The sequence below is a fragment of the Gymnoscopelus braueri genome (genome assembly GCF_963280865.1).
Source record: "Gymnoscopelus braueri genome assembly, chromosome: 9".
NCBI lineage: Eukaryota > Metazoa > Chordata > Actinopteri > Myctophiformes > Myctophidae > Gymnoscopelus > Gymnoscopelus braueri.
This window is the reverse complement of record NC_137610.1, coordinates 24,110,188-24,129,974: the sequence shown is the minus strand read 5'-3', so window position 1 is coordinate 24,129,974 and position 19,787 is coordinate 24,110,188. Positions and strand designations below refer to the sequence as shown.

At 41.8% G+C, this 19,787-nt stretch overlaps 1 protein-coding gene across 1 annotated transcript; it reads left to right on the top strand.

The window, feature by feature from the left end:
• Positions 1-559: 559 nt before the first annotated feature.
• Positions 560-11,342, top strand: LOC308092243 (monocarboxylate transporter 2; the record flags this gene model as incomplete). The annotated part of the gene is made up of 6 exons (XM_080438088.1): positions 560-797; positions 1,250-1,393; positions 2,209-2,456; positions 2,964-3,341; positions 4,106-4,346; positions 11,176-11,342. 6 exons carry the CDS (start codon positions 560-562, stop codon positions 11,340-11,342), a joined length of 1,416 nt encoding a protein of 471 aa, XP_080294214.1.
• Between the last annotated feature and the right edge of the window lie 8,445 nt (positions 11,343-19,787).

Below are 19,787 nucleotides of genomic sequence, written 5' to 3'. Positions count from 1 at the left end.
TTAATTTGTATTTTTAATTTGTTTTTATTTTTATAGTGAAGGAACAATGGCATCCATTTCAGCGTGCAAACTTTCGAGTAAGAGAAAGGTTGTGGTTTCTATTAGCTTAGAGAATCCCCATCGATGATGTCATTGGTAGGCAAGTTTCTAAACCAACACAGCCCGGCCAATGAGATGCAGAGTGACGTAGAGTAGATGGAAATGGTTCCATCCAGCGTTGCCAGGTCTGCTTATTATAATTTCCCCCCAAGATTTTATTTGAAAATAGCAGATTTACAAGCTCACAACGCGTCGCATCGCGATGCGTTGTGAGCTTGTACAGTAGATTTGCTATTTTCAAATAGCCGATGCATGTGTTTAAAGTGTTCATGTGGCCCATAGTCGCTTCTTTTGGGTTGCTTGTTTCTCTCACAGAATCTGCCAACACTGATTCCATCTTCTAATGTGCGTTTAGTGAGGACCAGTTACAATATGATGGGGTTCAACACGGGTGAAGTGGTACTTACCGGCACATACAAATCTGAGTGGTTTCTCTCCGCAGAGACACAGGCAGAGCGCCATGAACTCTCCAGTCAAGGCGGCGAAGGTTCGGCCTGCGGCGGCGGTGCGTCACGCGGCCCCCGACGGCGGCTACAGCTGGTTCATCCTGCTCTCCTGTTTCCTGGTCTTTGGCCTAACCTTCGGGGTCGTCAAAGCCTTCGGCGTCTTCTTCGTGGAGATACACCGCTACTTTGAAACCACGGCAACCGCCACTTCCTGGATCACGGCCATCGCCGTGGGTGTCCTCCATGTCGGAGGTGAGTGTGATATCATTGAAGTCTTAACCCATTAAGACCGGGAAGGAATCTGTGTAATTTTTTTATTTCATTGGCTATTAAAAAGTAGCAGATATACAAGCTTTCTTTTTCTTTTTGAGCAAAACGCGAAGGAAAATAAAAGCCTGGAGATCGAGGCTACTGAAACACAGACTGAATAGACAGAAATGGTGCCATCGTATGATGAGCATTAGTGAGGACCAATTATATTAAGATAGGAAACCCTGCCTAGTGCCTATCTCTCTGCATTTGATGTATGTGTTTTACTTGCTTATTGCTTAGTGTAAGTCGCTCTGGATAAGAGCGTCTGCTAAATGCCTAAATTGTAAAATGTAGTGTACAAATGGAACCACTATCCACTCTCTGAGTTAAATGAACACTCTGGATAGTACAGTCAGTGTGATACAGTATTGCATGTTGTGCGTGTTGTTTAGCTCCGGTAGCATCGGCCCTGAGTGCGTACTTGGGCCATCGCTGCGTGGTGACGCTGGGCGGACTGCTCTGCACGGTGGGCATGGTGGGAGGGGCCTACTCCAGCAGCCTGACCCAGCTCTACATCACGGTCGGCTTTGTGAACGGTGGGTGTATTTATTTATGAACATGCACGCACGCAGGGGCATGCACGCACTCATTTGTGCCTGCCGACAAAACATATCCAGAGTTCATTGTTCACAGAGCATTCCTTCACACATAGCAGATTCTCTTATTGTAACACCCACGCACAGCGGAGCGGGTGTAGTTTTCATTGTTTGTTTTTCTATCACAGTGAGAACATGGACAGTTTTTAATCCTGTTTAAATGAAATATGGCAGTTGAGCTGAACTAGGGTCAGAAACATGCAAGTATTGATTTTTTTATTTAAAATATCAACAAATATTCACATTACTATTAGATGGCCTATATATTTTATACACAGTTTGCACACACATTAACACTCAAAGACCACAATTGGAATCAATCAATCAATCAATCACTCATTTCTATTTTATACAAATACTGTATTTCAAATCAGTCAAACTACATGGTCACAGAGCATGGTCACAATCGTAGTTTAGCATCATGCATATCGTCTCTGTCGGGTGGAAACCTCCAAAAAACAAAACTCGAACTTTTCAGGATATAAAAAAAAAAAAAAAAGTAGATCTACAAGCTCAAAGCGCGTCGCTTCGCGCCGCGTTTCGAGCCGCGTTTCGAGCTGCGTTTCGAGCTTGTGGATTTGCTACTTTTGATGCTTTTGTGTGACGCTTTAGTATGATCAAGTAGGGCGTTTACAAAAAAAGAAATAACACAAAAAGTTAAAATATGGAAATATGAGGTTTCTGCCCGACAGCAACGACATACACATAGCTGCTGCAGCATCTCTAGCTAGGTGTTTTGTTGTGCGCTGCCTCAGGTCTGGGCTCGGCGCTGACGTGGACCCCGACGGTGACCATGCTGGGCATGTACTTCGACAAGCGGCGTCCTGTGGCCAACGCCTTGGCCAGCGCCGGGGAGTGCGTCCTCACTTTCGTCCTCACACCACTCTTCCAGCTGCTGGTGGACGTCTATACCTGGAGGGGGGCCATGCTCCTGCTGGGGGCGCTACAGCTCCACCTGTGCGTGTGTGGGATGCTGCTCCGGCCTCTGCCGGCCGGCGGGGGGGTGACGGAGGTGACAGAGGTGACTCATCATCTCCCACGCCGGCATTGTCGTTGCTGTGGGGCAGAACCCTCGTATCTTCAACTTTTTTTTCTCACAATGCGTTGTGTCGTGTTGTGAACTTGTAGATTTGCTATTTTAAAGTGTGTCTGAGGGTTTTATGAATATTGAACCAATGGAAAGTATTAACAAGTATTAACAAGAGCTTATGACTAAATATTAACTACATTGAATCCATTGGAACACATCAGGTTCTTTTTTCCCATTTCCTGAAAAGTAACAGTTTTGTATACAAGGTTTCCACCTGACAGCGATGCTATGATGCTAACGTTCTAAATATCATGTCTGCTTTCACATACAATACGCTAATATTAAACTGATGTGATTCTGATTCTCTCCAAGGAGGAGGTCAAAGACGAGGACGAGGAGGAGGAGGGCTTGCCGCCCCTGACGGAGGACGACTTATGTCCACGCCAAGCAAGCTATGTAGGGAATGATGAGAGGGCTCAGACGGGCGCTGGGGAGGATGAGTCAGTCGAGTCATTGAAGGACTGCGAAGGCCTTGAATTACGCACTGCTGGTAAAACCTCCTCCGTGCCACGAGCTAAGGCTGAGTCACGGGCCGCCCGGAGAGCCGAACTGAGGACCAAAATAATCCGCTACGTAGACTACACTCTCATCACCAACGCCCGATTCATGGTTTACTCCATGTTCGGCGTGTTTGCCGCTCTGGGGTTCTTCGCCCCGGGCTTGTTCCTGGTGCCGTACGCTCGCAGCCGCGGGATACACGAGTACGAGGCGGCCGCGCTCGTGTCCATCTCGGCGGTCCTGGACCTGACCGGCCGGGTTTTCTTCGGCTGGGTGGCCAACTTGAGAGTTGTGGAAACGGTGTGTGTTTGTGTGTGTGTGTGTGTGTGTGTTGGTTTCTCTGGGAGGTTTTTGATTGGAAAGTTTTTTATTCTTCTTAAATCAGTGCATTGTTCTCGAAGTGTTGTGAAATTTGTTAACAATATACCTTCAAAATCTGTCCAATCACTTTAACTCTTATTTTATATTTTGGCTGTTAAATTGCCGAGCTACAAGCTCACAATATGTCGCGATGTGATGTGCCGTGAGCTTGTAGATCTTCTGAACACAAATCTTCTGTAATGGGGTCCCTGCCACCAAATCTGTTCAGATGGGGGTCTATTTTTTTTTAATGTTTTTGCACCAAATAGGGCATTGATTACTAATTAGATTATGTTTTACAATGGATTTAATTGATTAGTCAAGTGATTAGAGGTGTGGTTAGGGGCCATTAACAGGCCCTGATTGTGTGAAATCTTTGAAAGCTGTTTTCAGTGCTTTGACAATTCTGGTTAGACAAGATTCAAATGACCATGAACTTCTTCAAATATTTTCTAATTTCAATAAGCAACACATCATTTGAAAGCTTGCATTTTGTACAAATTTGTTTCAAATAAAAAAAATGGCAAAAAGATCTGCCACTTTTGATGCTTTTTTGTGACACTGTGGTATGATCAAGTTGGGCGTTAATTTACCCCCAAAAAAGTGCAAAAAGTTAGAACACGGAGATAAGAGGTTTCTCCCCCGACAGCAACGATAATGTGATTTCGGACTCAAAACTGTGTCACTGTTTTCCATCATTTCAGGTGCATCAGCTGACAGCCACGGTGCTCCTGCTCGGCGGTGTGTTACTGCTCTGCCCGCTGGCGTCCTCCTTCCCCCAGCTGGCGGCGTGGTGTACGCTCTACGGCCTGGTGTACGGCGCCACCGTGTCCATCCACATCACCGTGCTGGCGGAGGTGGTGGGGGTCCACAGGCTGGGCAGCGCGCTGGGCTTCTTCATGCTGATACGCAGCAGCGGAGGACTGCTGGGACCACCCATAGCAGGTCAGTGCGCGGAGGAGGAGGGTGATGATGCCAGTGGTGGAAAGTAACTAAGTACATGTACTCAAGTACTGTACTTGAGTATGATTTTGAGGTATTTTTTACTTTACTGGAGTATTTCCAGTTTTCAATACTTCTGCTTCTACACTCCACTACATCTCAGAGGCAAATATTGTACTTTTTCCTCCACTACAATTATTTGAAAACTTTAGTTACTAGTTACTTTGTAAAACATACTTTAACCACTTCAGACCTACATAATACTTTGGCTATTTGAAAGTAGCCAACTCGTCGCTTAGCGACGCGTTGTGTGCTTGTAGATCTGCTATTTTCAAAGGATTTTATACGTTTGGAAACTTGTGAAATGGGACAGTTTCTTTTACTTTTAGTACATAAGTATATTTTGATATTTTGATTTTGTACTTTTACTCAAGTCAATTTTGAATACTGGTACTTTTACTTGTAACAGAGTATTTGCGGTATTGCTTCTTTTACTTATGTAGAACATTTGAGTACTTCTTCACCACTGGATGATACTCATTATAGGCCAGTCACAATTATTACATCGTTGCTGTCGGGAAGAAACTTCTTATCTCCATATTTTAACTTTTTCATTTTTTGGGGGTAAATTAACGCCCTACATGGTCATACAACAGCGTCACACAAAAGCTCGAAACGTTTTGAGCTTGTGGATCTGCTACTTTTTTTTTTTTTTTTTTTATCCTGAAAAGTAACAGTTTTGGACATATGAGGTTTCCACCCGACAGAGACGACATATCAATCGCCTGATCGCATTTAAAAAAATATATATAATCGCAATTAATTTTGCATAATCGTTTCCATAGCTATTTCCACTATTTTAAGACATTTTTTGAAAGTATAACATTATTATAGGCTAGCCTACTTTGGCCATACTACATTATTTATTCATTTAGTCATTTGAGTTATTTGTCATAGCTGCCCTGTGCAATAAACCATAGATGAGTAGCTTTTTTGAACAGGCTACTTTCTAAAATCAGTATGTCCTACGATGAATAGTGTACAGCAGATCTACAGGAGAAATCAGCGACGCATTGTGAACTTGTACCTGCTTTTTTTTCGCGATGTAATATGATGTTATAATCGTTCTTAAAATAATTGATAGTTTCAGCCCTGGTCAGAAGGAAAAAAAATAGAACAGATCTGTACGCTTCCTAGTGCTGTTGACATTTCGTTCAACCAGGCTTTAATGAAAACGGGTGAAAAAAAATGTAGTTCCATTTACAATCAAGATTTTAAATTTACAGCATAATTCAAGTTTACAGCATATGTCATCTTCTCCAGTCTAAAAGATAATAACATCTCAAACAAATGGACGCCCATACACACCACACTGCATTGTATACTGTACGTACAGTACAGTAAGCTCCATTCAGCCACTGAGATTTCCATAATCTTCTGTTTATGGAAGGCCACCCTTCAATTTATACTAAATTCTGCTGATGGTCCAATCATATAGCACTCTGGGTATGCATATGCATGCAGCTGTGCACAAATATAATACAGTATGGTGACTTGTCGCTATGTTAATTTCATGGGCTGACGCTCCGCTATGATAAAGTTTTTTTTCTATTTCTCCTCCATTGGCCTCCTATTGTACAGCTAGACTTGAGGAGAAATTGTATTATTTCTTCAGAAAGAAACCTTGTATGTCCAAAACTGTCACTTTTCAGGACAAAAGGAAAAAATAAGCTGTGTTCCAATTGATCCAATGTAGTTATTATTTAGTCACAAGCTCTTGTTAATACTTTTCATTGGTTCAATATCTATAAAACCCACAGACACACTTAACCACCTTCACTTTCCTTTTACATTTTTTTCAAAAATAGCAAAAATAGCTGATCTAAAGCTCTCAATTTTGTCATGATGCTATGTATTGTGAGCATGCAGATCTGCTGTTTTTTGCAACTTTTGCACAACATTCTTGTATGACATTCATTTCTGAAAAAGTTGAAACATTTAGATACATGGTTTCTTCCCGACAGCGACGATAATGAAGAGACTGGCAAACAATATTATTTATTATTATATGATATATTATATTCACGTTTTTATATTTCTACGTTGCTGCACAGAGCATGAAACAACTGTGTGAGCAATGCCACTTCATGACACACTGCCATATAAGAAATGGTTATTGTCTCCGCCAGGCCGAAAGGCATGGCGAGAGAGTATGTTTTAACCCCTGTCCGTCCGTCCGTCCGTGTGTGTGTGTGTGTGTGTGTCCGTCCGTGTGTCCGTCTGTGAACAGCTAATCTCCGGCACCGTTGGCTTGATCGCAGCGAAACTGTGCACACACACTCCCTGGATGCCAATTCAGAACCTCTGCCTCAAATGTTTCACATGGGCCTGTTATAGCGCCACCAGGAGGCCGATTTGTGCAAAACATATTTTTTTACAGTACTCCTACAAATTGTGTCCAAAAAACACGCAAACACACAGTATCTCTATAGTCATTACACCAAGTTTGCAGGAGTGCTCCGTTTTGAACCAAATGCCTCAAATCATGAACACAGCATGCAATTTCCTTGAAATTTTGCACGCATATTTCCACTATGCCGGGGAAGAAATGGCACTTGTTCACGTTCAATCTGTATTGTGCTTTTCTACTTGTTAGGCATAGGAACACCACACTATATCCACTTGAACCCTAGTGACAAATACTACTCGAATGAAAAGGTGACTGGTTGCCTGGATCCTGAGTAGTGTTGAGAGAGAGCTATTAGAATCCTGATGGAAGTCCTGGAGGTTGTCTTGATGATACTCGTCCTGGCTGGAGGTCAAGGGTCTTGAATATAATATAGTCTTGAAGAGGTCTGTGATGAAGAGTCGAGTCCTGGTAGTCGGGGATTGTTGGAGATTCTTTGAGAGCGTTGGTTCAATCTCCTCTAATAATCCACCTCATTATTATCAGAACATAGAAAAAACTAACTTCCAGATTGAACCAAAAAATAACATTGATATCTCGGCTGGCAAGTTTGTCCAAATTTGCTACTTTAGTGGCTAGTAATAATTATTTCCCTTCATCGAACAACTTTGAGAGGCATGAAATTACACTGGCCCAGAGAACTTGGAATGAAATAATCATAGTTGTGAGGGATTTCAAATGCCTCCGTTGCTCTGTTTACACTTGACAAGAGACTAATAACCCCGGCAGTGCAGCTCTGATAGCCAGTGGGCATTTAAACCACTGTTTCTTGATCCAAATAGGGTCCAAATGGAAACGTACGCATCTGTAACTCTGAAACTGAGTCTGAGGTTCCATTTGTAAACTGAGAGTTTACAAATGGAACCATTCCATTTACACTCTTAGAGTTAAATATACTGAAGATTTGACAGTCTAGATTGGGGTCCCAGAGATTAAAATAAATAGAAAATCAATGGGTCAGTGGTCTAATGCATATCAAACTGCGGGTCCTTGAAATAGATTGTAGAAAAGAAGAAGAATAGAAGGAAAACAAGGTTGAGAATCACTGATTTAAACTACATTACTGTGCTTGTCACTTGTAACGCTTTGTTTTTAAGTTCAGACAATAGAAGTGCATGCAGCCTGCCAAATGCCCAGCTTAACTTGGCTGCCAGACACTGTGACCCCTGCCAGAATACAGTATGACAGTATGTCATGCAGTAAATGATAAAACACTGACTCGTCTAAAGGTACCTTGAATCATTCTGACAGGCGTAATGGCATTAATGGACCTCTGAAAGGGGCCCATATACAGCATGGGCATAAAAGGGCCAAGGACAGACAGATACAGAGATCTACATTCCAACGGGCACCTTGTCTAGTACAGTTCTCAACCTTTTCAGACCGCGCGTTGCAAGAAGCTCAAAGTGCAATATATATCGTCTGCCCAAACAGGCTTGCTGTCTTAGGTCAGCAGCAGAAATTTCGGCACTTGAACAGGCGACCCAGGTCAGACAGGAGTTGAACCAAAATGCTTTCCAAAAAATCACACCCAGTGTGAAGTGAGTGGTGCCTTCGATGAGTTCATTTCATTAAGCTATTATTAGCCTAAGACTGCTTAAAAAAACTTTATGATGGCAGAAACATATTTTAAGTATTTTTACTCATTTTAAGTATTTTTACTCAATTTATTTACTTTTAAATATTTTTTACTCACTGAAGTAACTTTTAAGTACTTAAAGTACTTTTACTCAAATTGTAGATGGGATGTGTGTGTGTGTGTGTGTGTGTGTGTGTGTGTGTGTGTGTGTGTGTGTGTGTGTGTGTGTGTGTGTGTGTGTGTGTGTGTGTGTGTGTGTGTGTGTGTGTGTGTGTGTGTGTGTGTGTGTGTATTTTTACTCAATTTAGTAACTTTCAAGTGGTTTTACTTATAGTAGTTACTTTTTACAGACTTTGGTGACTTTTAAGTATTTTTACTCATTGTAACATATTTTAAGTATTTTTACTCATTTTAGCTACTTGAAAGTATTTTTACTGACTTTTACGTATTTTCACTCATTTTAACATTTTTTATGTTCCTTAACAACAGCAATGCAGATAGACACCAATTATCCAAGGATCTTTCTCTTGCATACTTTCGCATGCGCGCACGCACGCACGCACGCACGCACGCATGCACAAACACAAACATGGCCTGTTTAATATCTGCTATATATACTTTAATACAGTATATCCATTTATCTTCCTCATGGGAATAGGAACATATTCAAATTTGGAGAAGCTATAATCCTCATAAATGAAACGTTATTTTACCCGATCTTTACTGTATGGTAGAGTATTTAATACAATATAACTAGTACATCTGGTATGGTAGAGAATGTTTTCATGTCAAGGACCCCCAAATGAATATGTATTTGGCCATGGACAATCGCATCGGAAAATATATTTGTGCCAGGCGTCAGGCCCCTACATTCAAAATGCGTGTTCAAAAAAGTCAAGATTATTTTGAAAATAGCAGCTCTACAAGCTCACAACGTGTTGTGATAGTATATTATAGGGTTAGAGTGGTTGAACTGATTTTGGTGCTATCTTAACTAATTGTACTGGGGACCCCCCTGGGACACCCTGAAGGCCCCCCCCCATACACACACACACACACACACACACACACACACACACACACACACACACACACACACACACACACACACACACACACACACACACACACACACACACACACACACACACACACACACACACACACACACACACACACACTGTCCCCGCTTTGAGAACCAATGCTGTAAATGCAATTTACTTACTTACTTTCCCAGGTCAGAGTCCCAGATAGTAGCCTTCCTTAACTGCTTATTGCATTGACAGGTATAAAGATACAGCCTTTGGTGTTTAATAAATAAATGAACAGGACCTTATAGTTTCTTGGGATTATTACCGTTCAAGCTATTCGCTTATAGATATATTTAGAGTTGGTTTGATCTCTTCCCTGAGAGAACGAATGGCCTTATCTTTTGCGTGTCTCTGCTATCGTTGCCTGTTTCCCCATATATATCATGCAATTTAAATCATATATTAGCATAACTGTGACTCCAGGCAAGATTGTTTTATTCAGGGGGGGAGCTAAAGAAACATTGTAGCTAAGTCAATGGATGGCAGTAGATACTATAAAAAGCTTTACGTGTTTAAAGTAGATCACTGTCAGTTTTGGTGTAGCTCCGAAGAGTATACAAATGTAACCAAATGGACTCCTCGGAATTTAATTAACTAACTATAAGCACTAAGTAGCTCTGGATAAAGAGCAGATTGTAAATGTTAAAGTAATTTCCAGACTCTCTATTTAAGGGACATTCAGTGAAAGTTAGAATAACTACACGAAACATTGCATTTCAATAAACATCACTTAGTAATAAGGAAGTCAGAATAAATAATGAACATTAGATTAGATATTATACACATAGAGCTCTTCACAATGACAGACCCAAACCCTAATGGAACCTGAAATTGGATCCGAGTGGAGACGACATAAAAAAAAAAAGAAAAACGCACCCGGCCGGACTGCACCCATTATTTTATGGACCCGACAAACCTAAAATGCTGTTCTAACACAATATAGGCGAGATGTCAGCTATAGCCTACTTCATGCTGTAGTAGCCTACAATAAGAGACATTGACAATGACATTAAATTGCATGTTTTCACCTCGATTAATAAGGAATCGGATCCATGATCACACATGCCACGGTGCACTTTGATTCCACGGAGGTATAGTTTGATGCGTTTGCACTCACGGCTCTCACTTTAACTGACGGAGGAACAACTTTTTTCCCCCATATATTGGCTGCAGTAATCTGATCCCTGGTCAGTCAGTCTATCATAGCAGCTCTTGATTCTAGCAGCCAGAGCCCCGCAGGCATCTACTACTTTCACACCCACAGCCAGCATACACAGATCAACTATTTGTTGTATATTAGCTTGTCTGACACCAAGTTGACGAGTTGAGAGAGCAACTGCACGTAGCCAGTAACAGAACGGTCATTGCTGCGAGAGGCAACCATGCAGCCAATACACAACGACGCAGCGCAACACAATGTGAAACGGTGGGGTGCCAGACCAGCGCCGGCCGGGAAAATAAATAAATAAATAGACCAGTCAATCGCAATGGTGTCCCCCCAACAGTGGGGGGACATTCAGGCCTTTCCGCCTGGTTTGAGAACCTCTGAATTAGAGTAATGACAAACCTTATGGCACAGAGGGGTTGTAAGTGCGACATCTAGTGGCCTAATGTTGTCCATTGCAACCTTTAAATTAGCACTCAAGATTTTGCAATGCATATTAAAGTGACCAACACTTTGCTGTTCTTCTCTAGGACTCTTAATTGACAAGATGAGCGATTACGGAACGGGGTTCCTCATGGCGGGCGTGGCTCTTATAATCTCAGCCCTCTTCCTGCTCCTGCTCGACCAGATGAAGCGCAGGGGTCAGAGGTCATCCTCCAACACCTACGATCTGTCGGCGGACTGCGAAAAGGACTGAGTCCCGACAGGCTGCTGAACTAGACAGATGAATGGCACAGGGTGGAGTGGAGAAATGGCACTGAGGTGGAATCGAAACTATAAACCACCCAAGGAAGTTATATTTATGCTGTGTAGAGGTAGCATGTAGATATAGATGTAGATGTAGCGGACCACATCAGAAACGTGGATCTTTACGGGAACCTACCACGGCCATGGGCACTGTGTCTGGCGCCCGGAACTGGTGGCAAGCACACTGACACTGTGGGAGCCAACCCAGGGCACACAGCCAGGAAAGGAAAGAGGTGCACCACCTATGTAGATACACTGCGGCGTGACAGCGGAGCTAACAACACAGCAGAGCTCAAAACCCCGATGCAAGACAGGAGGGTGTGGAGGGCACCGATTCAGGAGGCCACGCATCGTATCACTGTGTACATACTGTTTACATTCCCAGGGCATGAAAACTGTGTTGAGAAAAAGACAGCAATCACGGGAACGTAAATCCCTCCCTGTAGACACTTTCTGCTATAGTTCTTTACCGTTCTTTACCGGGAACGAGGCTAGTACTATGCAGTTGGTTATTAAGATACTGTAGACATAAACTGTTAGCTTGACCACAAATGCTGAGAATGTTATTTGCATAGCATGCTGCTTAGATAGATTCTAGGTTTGATGTTTATCTGGTATCCTAATTTATTTAGGACTTAATTGTTTTCTTTGTGTGACATTTACACTGTCATTGTGATGCTATTGCGGTGACAAAATCTGTCCACAGACAATGCTGCCGTGGCCGGTGAAGAGAGGTACAGTTGGTACAATCAGTCTAGAAAAGTACTAATCTAATAAAGCGTTTCTGTAGCATAATCATTTTGTGCAGACACGTCATGAAGGTGCTTGCCAAAACAATATTGCAATGAGTCAAGTATGGGTGAATTAGACTATAATATAATATTAAAGTGACAAACACAAAGTTTCTCATCAATCTGGAACCCAAAATTAGGAACCAATGCTGAAACTAATTATATTTAGAATACTATACAGATCTTAAGTACAGTTCAGTAGAGATATTCAACAAAGCAACACAGAACATAGTAAACAACCAAACACATGCAGAAGGCCAATATTTCACTTTAGCTTCTCTCAGTCGATTTTTTTATGCCGCTCTCTTCATCAATTCAGCTGACGGGTCTGGGTAAATGTGTATTTTCTTTCAATGTATAGTTGCTGCCCTGGTGAGTCCCATAATAGCCCTTTTGGTTTCAAGACTGAACAGTTGGGCAATCATATTTCTTGGACGTGGCATAGAGGCAGTTGGTTTTCCTTCTCCGCTGAGAATTCCAATGATCCAGATATTGACTTTGCGGCTTTAGTCTTCAATTTGCTCATTCTTCTGTCTCAGTGGGAAAAAAAATCAGAGTGCATATCTCCAACTCAGTCAGCTGGCGGTCATTATCTGTGACTTGCCTCTCTAACAGCTTGTGATTTAGAGGATGTGTCCTTCATTGATTCTTGTAGAAAGTAAATTGATTCCTTTATCGGCTGTAATTTAGAATCAAGGGCCAAACCAATCTCCTCTCTCATATAACTTCTTCGATAGCCTAATGAGTTCTGTGTTATCCAAGTTTGTGTCCTTGCTGCAACTCTGCAAGGACTGCATTCTTCAGCCAACATTATACCAAGTTGGTGAAAATCTTGAAAGCATTCGCGGCCACCCATCTGACCACTTAACACGAAAGCCATTCCGCTGCACAACACAAATCTTCTCTTATGGGAGCCGGGGGTGGGGATCTGTACAAATTATTTTCCGATGGTGGTCCGTGGCCAAATGTAGGTCAATTTGGGGGTCCTTGACATGAAAAGGTTTGCGAACCACTGCTCTAAAGGCCCCTGTCCAGCAACACAACTCAACTCCCATGGGACGTCAGAGTGAGACTGGAATAATGGTATACATATATTCAGATATATCAAGAATATAAGCCTGATTATTTACAAAACAAAAGTCAACGTGAAACACCCCAGGGCAAACAATGATGATCTTTACACCCATGCTTTGTTTGTGGTCCAAATGATCTTAATTTAACTTTATTTAGCCTATCTATTTTATAATATTTGTATTCTTGCTTAATCCAGTATTATAATAATTATTATTATTATCATTATCTTATCACCATCTCTGCGGAACATGTCCCACCAACATTTTGTTGTTTTTACCCTGTTTAATTGTGACAAATAAATCTTGATTCTTGGTGGAGATGGTGATGGTGGTAGTGATGATTTAAGTAATGTAACAGCTTATCATAGTATTTTTTTTCTGAGAACATTTTAAATAGATCAGATTCAAATGAGATTAACTTTCTAAAGCAGTTGAATTTGTTACCAGAAAATAAATGAATCGGTGTGACATACATTTTATTCTTTGTTCAGTTCAAAAGGAACTTGCTGTCATCAATAAAGACAATTATGAGTGCAAACTCAAAATGATCACACAAAATCATTAAACTACATAGAAATTAGCCATGATTTCTGGAAGAGGTTCATTAAGTTGGCTGGTGTCCCCCAGGACTCTCTGTTGGGCCGATACTTATACCACTTTACACCAAATCTCTTCACCGAAAATTGCAGTTCTACTAGCTATGAGCTTGTAGAACTGCTACCCAAAATAGGAACGCTAGGGATCATGATTCATGTGGTTACAAATGGAACAGTTAACACCTGAACCCACACTCTTAAGGCATTTTGTGCATTTATCTTTTCTGGCTCATGGGGTATGAGAAGTAAAAATGGATCTAATTGGATGTACCATGCAGGGGAACACCAGATACCAGAGAAAGCCTCCGCCGATGGCTATGAGACTGTGTCATGATCCTCCTGGCGACTCTTGTCTATGCAGACAGGCATGGTGTGTCTAATGGTCCATCCCCACCGACTTGGTGCCTTGCAGGTTCAAACAATGTATAAGAAAAGATACATAATATATTATATTCTGCTGTGCTACTGTGGAATGGTCTACCTGCATACCTAAAGTCTGTCAGCTCATAGTTGGCTCAGCAGCACTATAAGCTGTTTCTAAATAGGGAACTGAGTACTGAGTAGGTAGCCTATTAGTTAGGTTCCTGTATTTATTTGAGTAAAAATGTGTATTTTTTTGAAGGACTTTTTTATGGACTTTTGTAGATGGTGTATTGTAAATATGTATTTGATGTATACTATGTAACACACACACACACACACACACACACACACACACACACACACACACACACACACACACACACACACACACACACACACACACACACACACACACACACACTTTGAGTGGCAGCTGGCAGGTACACCCACACATCCACTCAGAGACTTCTTCATATGTGCCCAGGGACACATCCTGAACTTTATGCATTTCATGCACTCACCAGCACCACACTACATGACCTCATACACAACTCATACTAAGGACCGCAATGGAAACAAGCCTTTTGATTATGGTGGGTCATGTATGTTATATGTGACATATTTTTCATGATCAATAAAGATCTCAATCAATCAATCAATCCATTCATGTGGAATAAACATTGTTTCATTTAGGAAAATAATGATACCAGTGAGATTTTTCTTACTAAACTCTTCAGTGATGAGAATGTGGGAATACCGCCCTCTAGTGTAGCTCTAATGGCATTGCATGTGTTATGTTCAAATTGCTAAGACACATTTCTTGAAACCTTCACCCATTCTCTCCAAACGTAACCAAGAAACCAAAATCTTAATATTACGTTAACAAAACCTCTGACTCTTCAAATCAAACCATGCTTTCAGATCATACACACAGCCCATTAAAGTAAGATCACTACAGAGCATCTATTGGACACTACACAAACACATTGAGAACACAGCTTCCAAAGCATACAGTATTATTAACATTTTGCAATAAAAACAATATAGTTATCACAACGTGAATAGTAGCCTGTTACAGTAATGAATGTCTATTCAGCCCTTGTAAACACATAAAGAAGAAAGACCAGTCTAAATGTGAAGCACATTACAGCAGTCCCTGGACCCCCAGGGGTCCTTGAGGGGAATACAGTGGGTCCCCAGCTAAATTAGTTAATTTAGCAAGATCAGGTTAACCACTTTGACCCTGTACATCGGCTATACATAGAACCTCACAACGCATCGTGAGCTAGTACTGTGCTATTTTCAATTATTTTTGAATATATTTGAAAATATTTGATTATACTTACAAGCATTCTAGCAACACAAATCTTGTATGGGGGTCCCTGGCACAAAATACTTTCAGATGGGGTTCTGCGGCGGCCAAATGCATATTATTAATTTGGGGGTACTTGACATGAGAAAAGTTTGAGAAGCACTGCTTTTAACAGTCCACTCAGAACCGTTGTGAAAGTGAGTGGGAGAAGGGTTGCATCATGTCTGTGTGCTGGGTCTGGCCAGAGGAAGCCATCCTCATCACATGATGCAATACTGTCCCTGGCCAGGCAACGGGACCGGGTCATTCTAGTGCACTAAGTGCAGTGAGTGGTTCTCAAACCTTTTCATGTCAAGGACCCCCAAATTGATATGTATTTGGCTGCGGTCCCCCCACCTGAAAAGGTTTTGTGTCAGCGACCCCCAGAAGAGAAGATTTATGTAAAAGAAAATACAAAATTGTCCAAACATTTTCATCATAAAAAAGAAAAAAGGCAGATATACAAGCTCTCAGTGCTCGCAGCGCTCAAGCCTCGCTGTGAGCTTGTACATCTGCTGTATTTGAATAGCCAATGTATAAATGGATTAAGTTGTTAAAATGACTGTGGCGCTGTCGCTATGTTAACTACTTGGAACCCCTGGAACATGGACCCCACTTTGAGAACCACTGTTCTAGTGCACACACGGGCAACATACAGTCCGGGGGCCGGACCCGGCCCTTTGACCATCTCAATCTGGCCCGCCCAGTAACTAAATTATTATCCCCCATATAAAAACTAAATTCTAAAATGCAGCATTATGTCAGGTCGTGGCCTAACGAAGATGTGATCTGACATCGAAACGTTTTCGTTTTTCTCTGTGCTTTGCACCCTGTGATCAAAATAAAAAAGGCTCAAATCATCCGAGTTGCTCCAGTGCCTTCTTTATTCAGTCATTAATATTCACTATTTTAGTACATACCTTTATTCCATTATTCCATTCTACTGGTATGTTTTCTTTAAAACCTTGAAAAATTCATTCTCATAAATAGGAACTTGAAGTACATTGATCCAAGCTGGAACACAATCGATTGATTGATCAATGATCATTCAAATAAACATGCTCTGAAAAATGCATGGGTGGGCCGCAAATGCTTCTGAGATTTTCAAGTGGGCCTGGATCGAGAAAAGCTTGAGAACGGCTGGTGTAAACCATGTTGTGGTTGTGTTTAACGTTTGTCGCCGGTGTTTACCATTTCGCAACACAAGTGCATCACAGTGTGAAATGGCTTTCAGGGAGTGACAATGCCTAAGGCTTTGCCAAAAGGGTGATTTATTCAACAGGGTTTAAGGCCAGTGGTTCTCAAAGTGGGGTCATGGGACCCCAAGGGGTACCTTGAGGGGGTTCCAGGGCATCCGCATCCTACATTAATAGTTAGAAAGAACCAAATGGAGCCTTAAAGGACCACTTCACCTATTTTTAACCTTATCTTCATATAACTGGTACTTCATTATAAGAAGTTATAATGTTAAAGTTAAAATAAAAAAGGCTGAGAATCGCTGGTTTAGGCCACTAAATATCTGGTTCAGAGAACAGAGTTTAATGTTTTAGCAATTCAGGCAAACTGTAATGTGTATTAATTTCCCTACGGAGGTATAGGCCAACTAGCTCACACACACACACAGATCCCAATACACTTACAATCAATTACATCACTGTACTCTAGCCTTTGCAGTTGTCTATGTACTATGTCCATGTACTCGAGTACTGTACTCGTACAATTTTGAGGTACTTTTACTTTGTATTTCAATTAGTTGATACTTATATTTTAACTTTTGAATGCTCTGCAATCGTTTGAAAACTTTAGTTACTAGTTATTTTTGCAGATTGTAGATTATTACAAAACACTCTAACCACTTAAAGGTTCAACCATGTTCTGTAATGGCTGGTGAATGTGTGTGACCCAAGCGCACAGCAAGAGGAGACGTAGGTTTAGGTGAAGCCCGTGGGCGTATTTATTCAAGGTTTGTGGGGAAAAGGTAGTGGAGTGAGTGGAGGTGGTGTGGGTTGGTGGCTCCATGGCGGCACAGCTCAGCTGGGGATCCGGAAGACTGGAGAGGAGAGGCAGGTTTAGTGACAAATAACCACCACAGGAGAACAACAGAAGGCTCGGGCTGTAACTGCGTAAAGTTTGAACAGCTTGGCAAATAGCAGTGTAAGACTAAACAGTGAAACTAGCACTACAACTAGGAAACGCTAACGGTAGGCTGGCCTGTACTTTACCGTACGTGTTGACAGGTGAAGCTCTGGCAAGGAGTGAAGTGCAGACTGGGCTTTTGTAGTGGCAGCAGTTGATTGTAGAATGGAAGGCAGGTGTGGGGATTGGTGAGGGAGAGCAGGTGCGCTGAGTTGAGCCAGGGAGTAGTCAGAGAGGGGGGAGGAGCCGTGAATGTGAAGGTGAGGAGGACTGAGCTGTAACATGTTCAAGCAATTGGCTCATTTGGGCCACAGCCAGAGCCCTTTGTACAATGTACAAAGGTATCAGTCGGATCGGAGGTTCTGGACAACCACCTATCCGACCGACTCGACGCCGTGCACTCAACTCCCTCGGGTCGTCTGCGACGCGTGAGGCCAAATTTGAAGTCGGTCGAACGGTTCTCAAGAACTATAGACGTACGTACAGAGATTCCATGCATTATTGTAAGATGTAGTTGGGCCTCGCGGCTGGCCAAGGGCCCCTGGTAGTCAAGGGTCGCTGGGCACTGGCCCCCATTGGCCCGATGTCTATAAGCCATCCATGCTTACATTCAATTATATCACTGTGCTGTTGGTGCTGTAGCCTTTGTGGTTGTCTATTTGTGAGAAACTCCAGCTAAATGTGTGTAACGAGCGGCCATTACTGTAATTGACCGGCAGATTTAAAGCAGGCTCTGCTCTGCAAGCACTTTTCATGGAGAATTCAACTATGTGCAGACCTAGTTGGAAAAATTGCGAAACTATCAGCAAGAGCTTTTTACGACAATCTTTTTCCCAACAGTGGAAGAAGTAAAAGTAGAAATTGCACAATATAAAAAATCCTGCATTCCAAAAGTATACGTGAGTAAAAGTACAAAAGTATTGTCATCAAAATATACTTACCGTACCAAAGTGAAAGCGCTCAAAATGCATCGCAATGCAATGAGTTTTCGGCTATTTTCAAGTAAACGGATAAAAGGATAAAATATTGATTTAATGCATGTTTTGTAATAATAATATAAATTTACAAAGTAACTAGTAAAGTTTTCAAATAATTGTTTAGTGGAGTAAAAAGTACAATATTTGCCTCTGAGATGTAGTGGAGTAGACGTATGTAGGCCTATACTCAAGTATAAAGTAACAAGTTCCTCAAAACTGTACAAAAGTACAGTACTTGAGTAAATGTAGTGGAAAATACCACCGCGACATTACGGCCCAAAACCCCTCAGAGAAAATGACTTTTCATTTTCTCTGGAATGTTTTTGTGCATAAAACAAGCATCCAAGAAAAGTAACTCGCACCGTCCTGAAATAATAATGGCCAAATAAAAGACAACACGCTGATAAATGTAAATAAACACGTCACCTTCCATAACGTTGCAGTAATAACACAAGACAAACTGATGTTTAGCCAATAGGAACGGCTAGATAAACACTGTGGGCTACACAGAAATCTACAATCACAACTCAAGCTACGGCACAGACACACACAGACACACACAGACACACACACACACACACACACACACACACACACACACACACACACACACACACACACAGACACAGACACAGACACACACACACACACACATTTCCCGCATTCATGTACAATCTATACATACATGCGTGCGAGCACACACACGTTTGTATTACTATACAGTACAAACATTATAGGATGGTGGTTTTATGATGAATTTCTAACCCTAAGCCTAAAGCCAAAAATAGTCAATCTCTAGGCATTGCACTGCCTGCAACATGTTGTGAGCTTGTAGATCGGCTATTTTTGGTGTGTGACACCAGAGCCCAATTCAGGAATAAATCAGAAATGACTCCAAACCTAACCCCTAAAACGAACCTCTAAATGCTTAATTCTAACCCTAACCCCAAACTGAATCTATTCCCGATTGTAAGCCTCACTCCCATTTTTTTTTTAGACCATTAAAGCAACCATTTACTTTGTGAGGACCAGGACAACGGTCCTCACAATGTCTACTTCTCAAATGCTACTGTATTCTGTTTGGACATTTGGCTCTCACCAGTGGTGT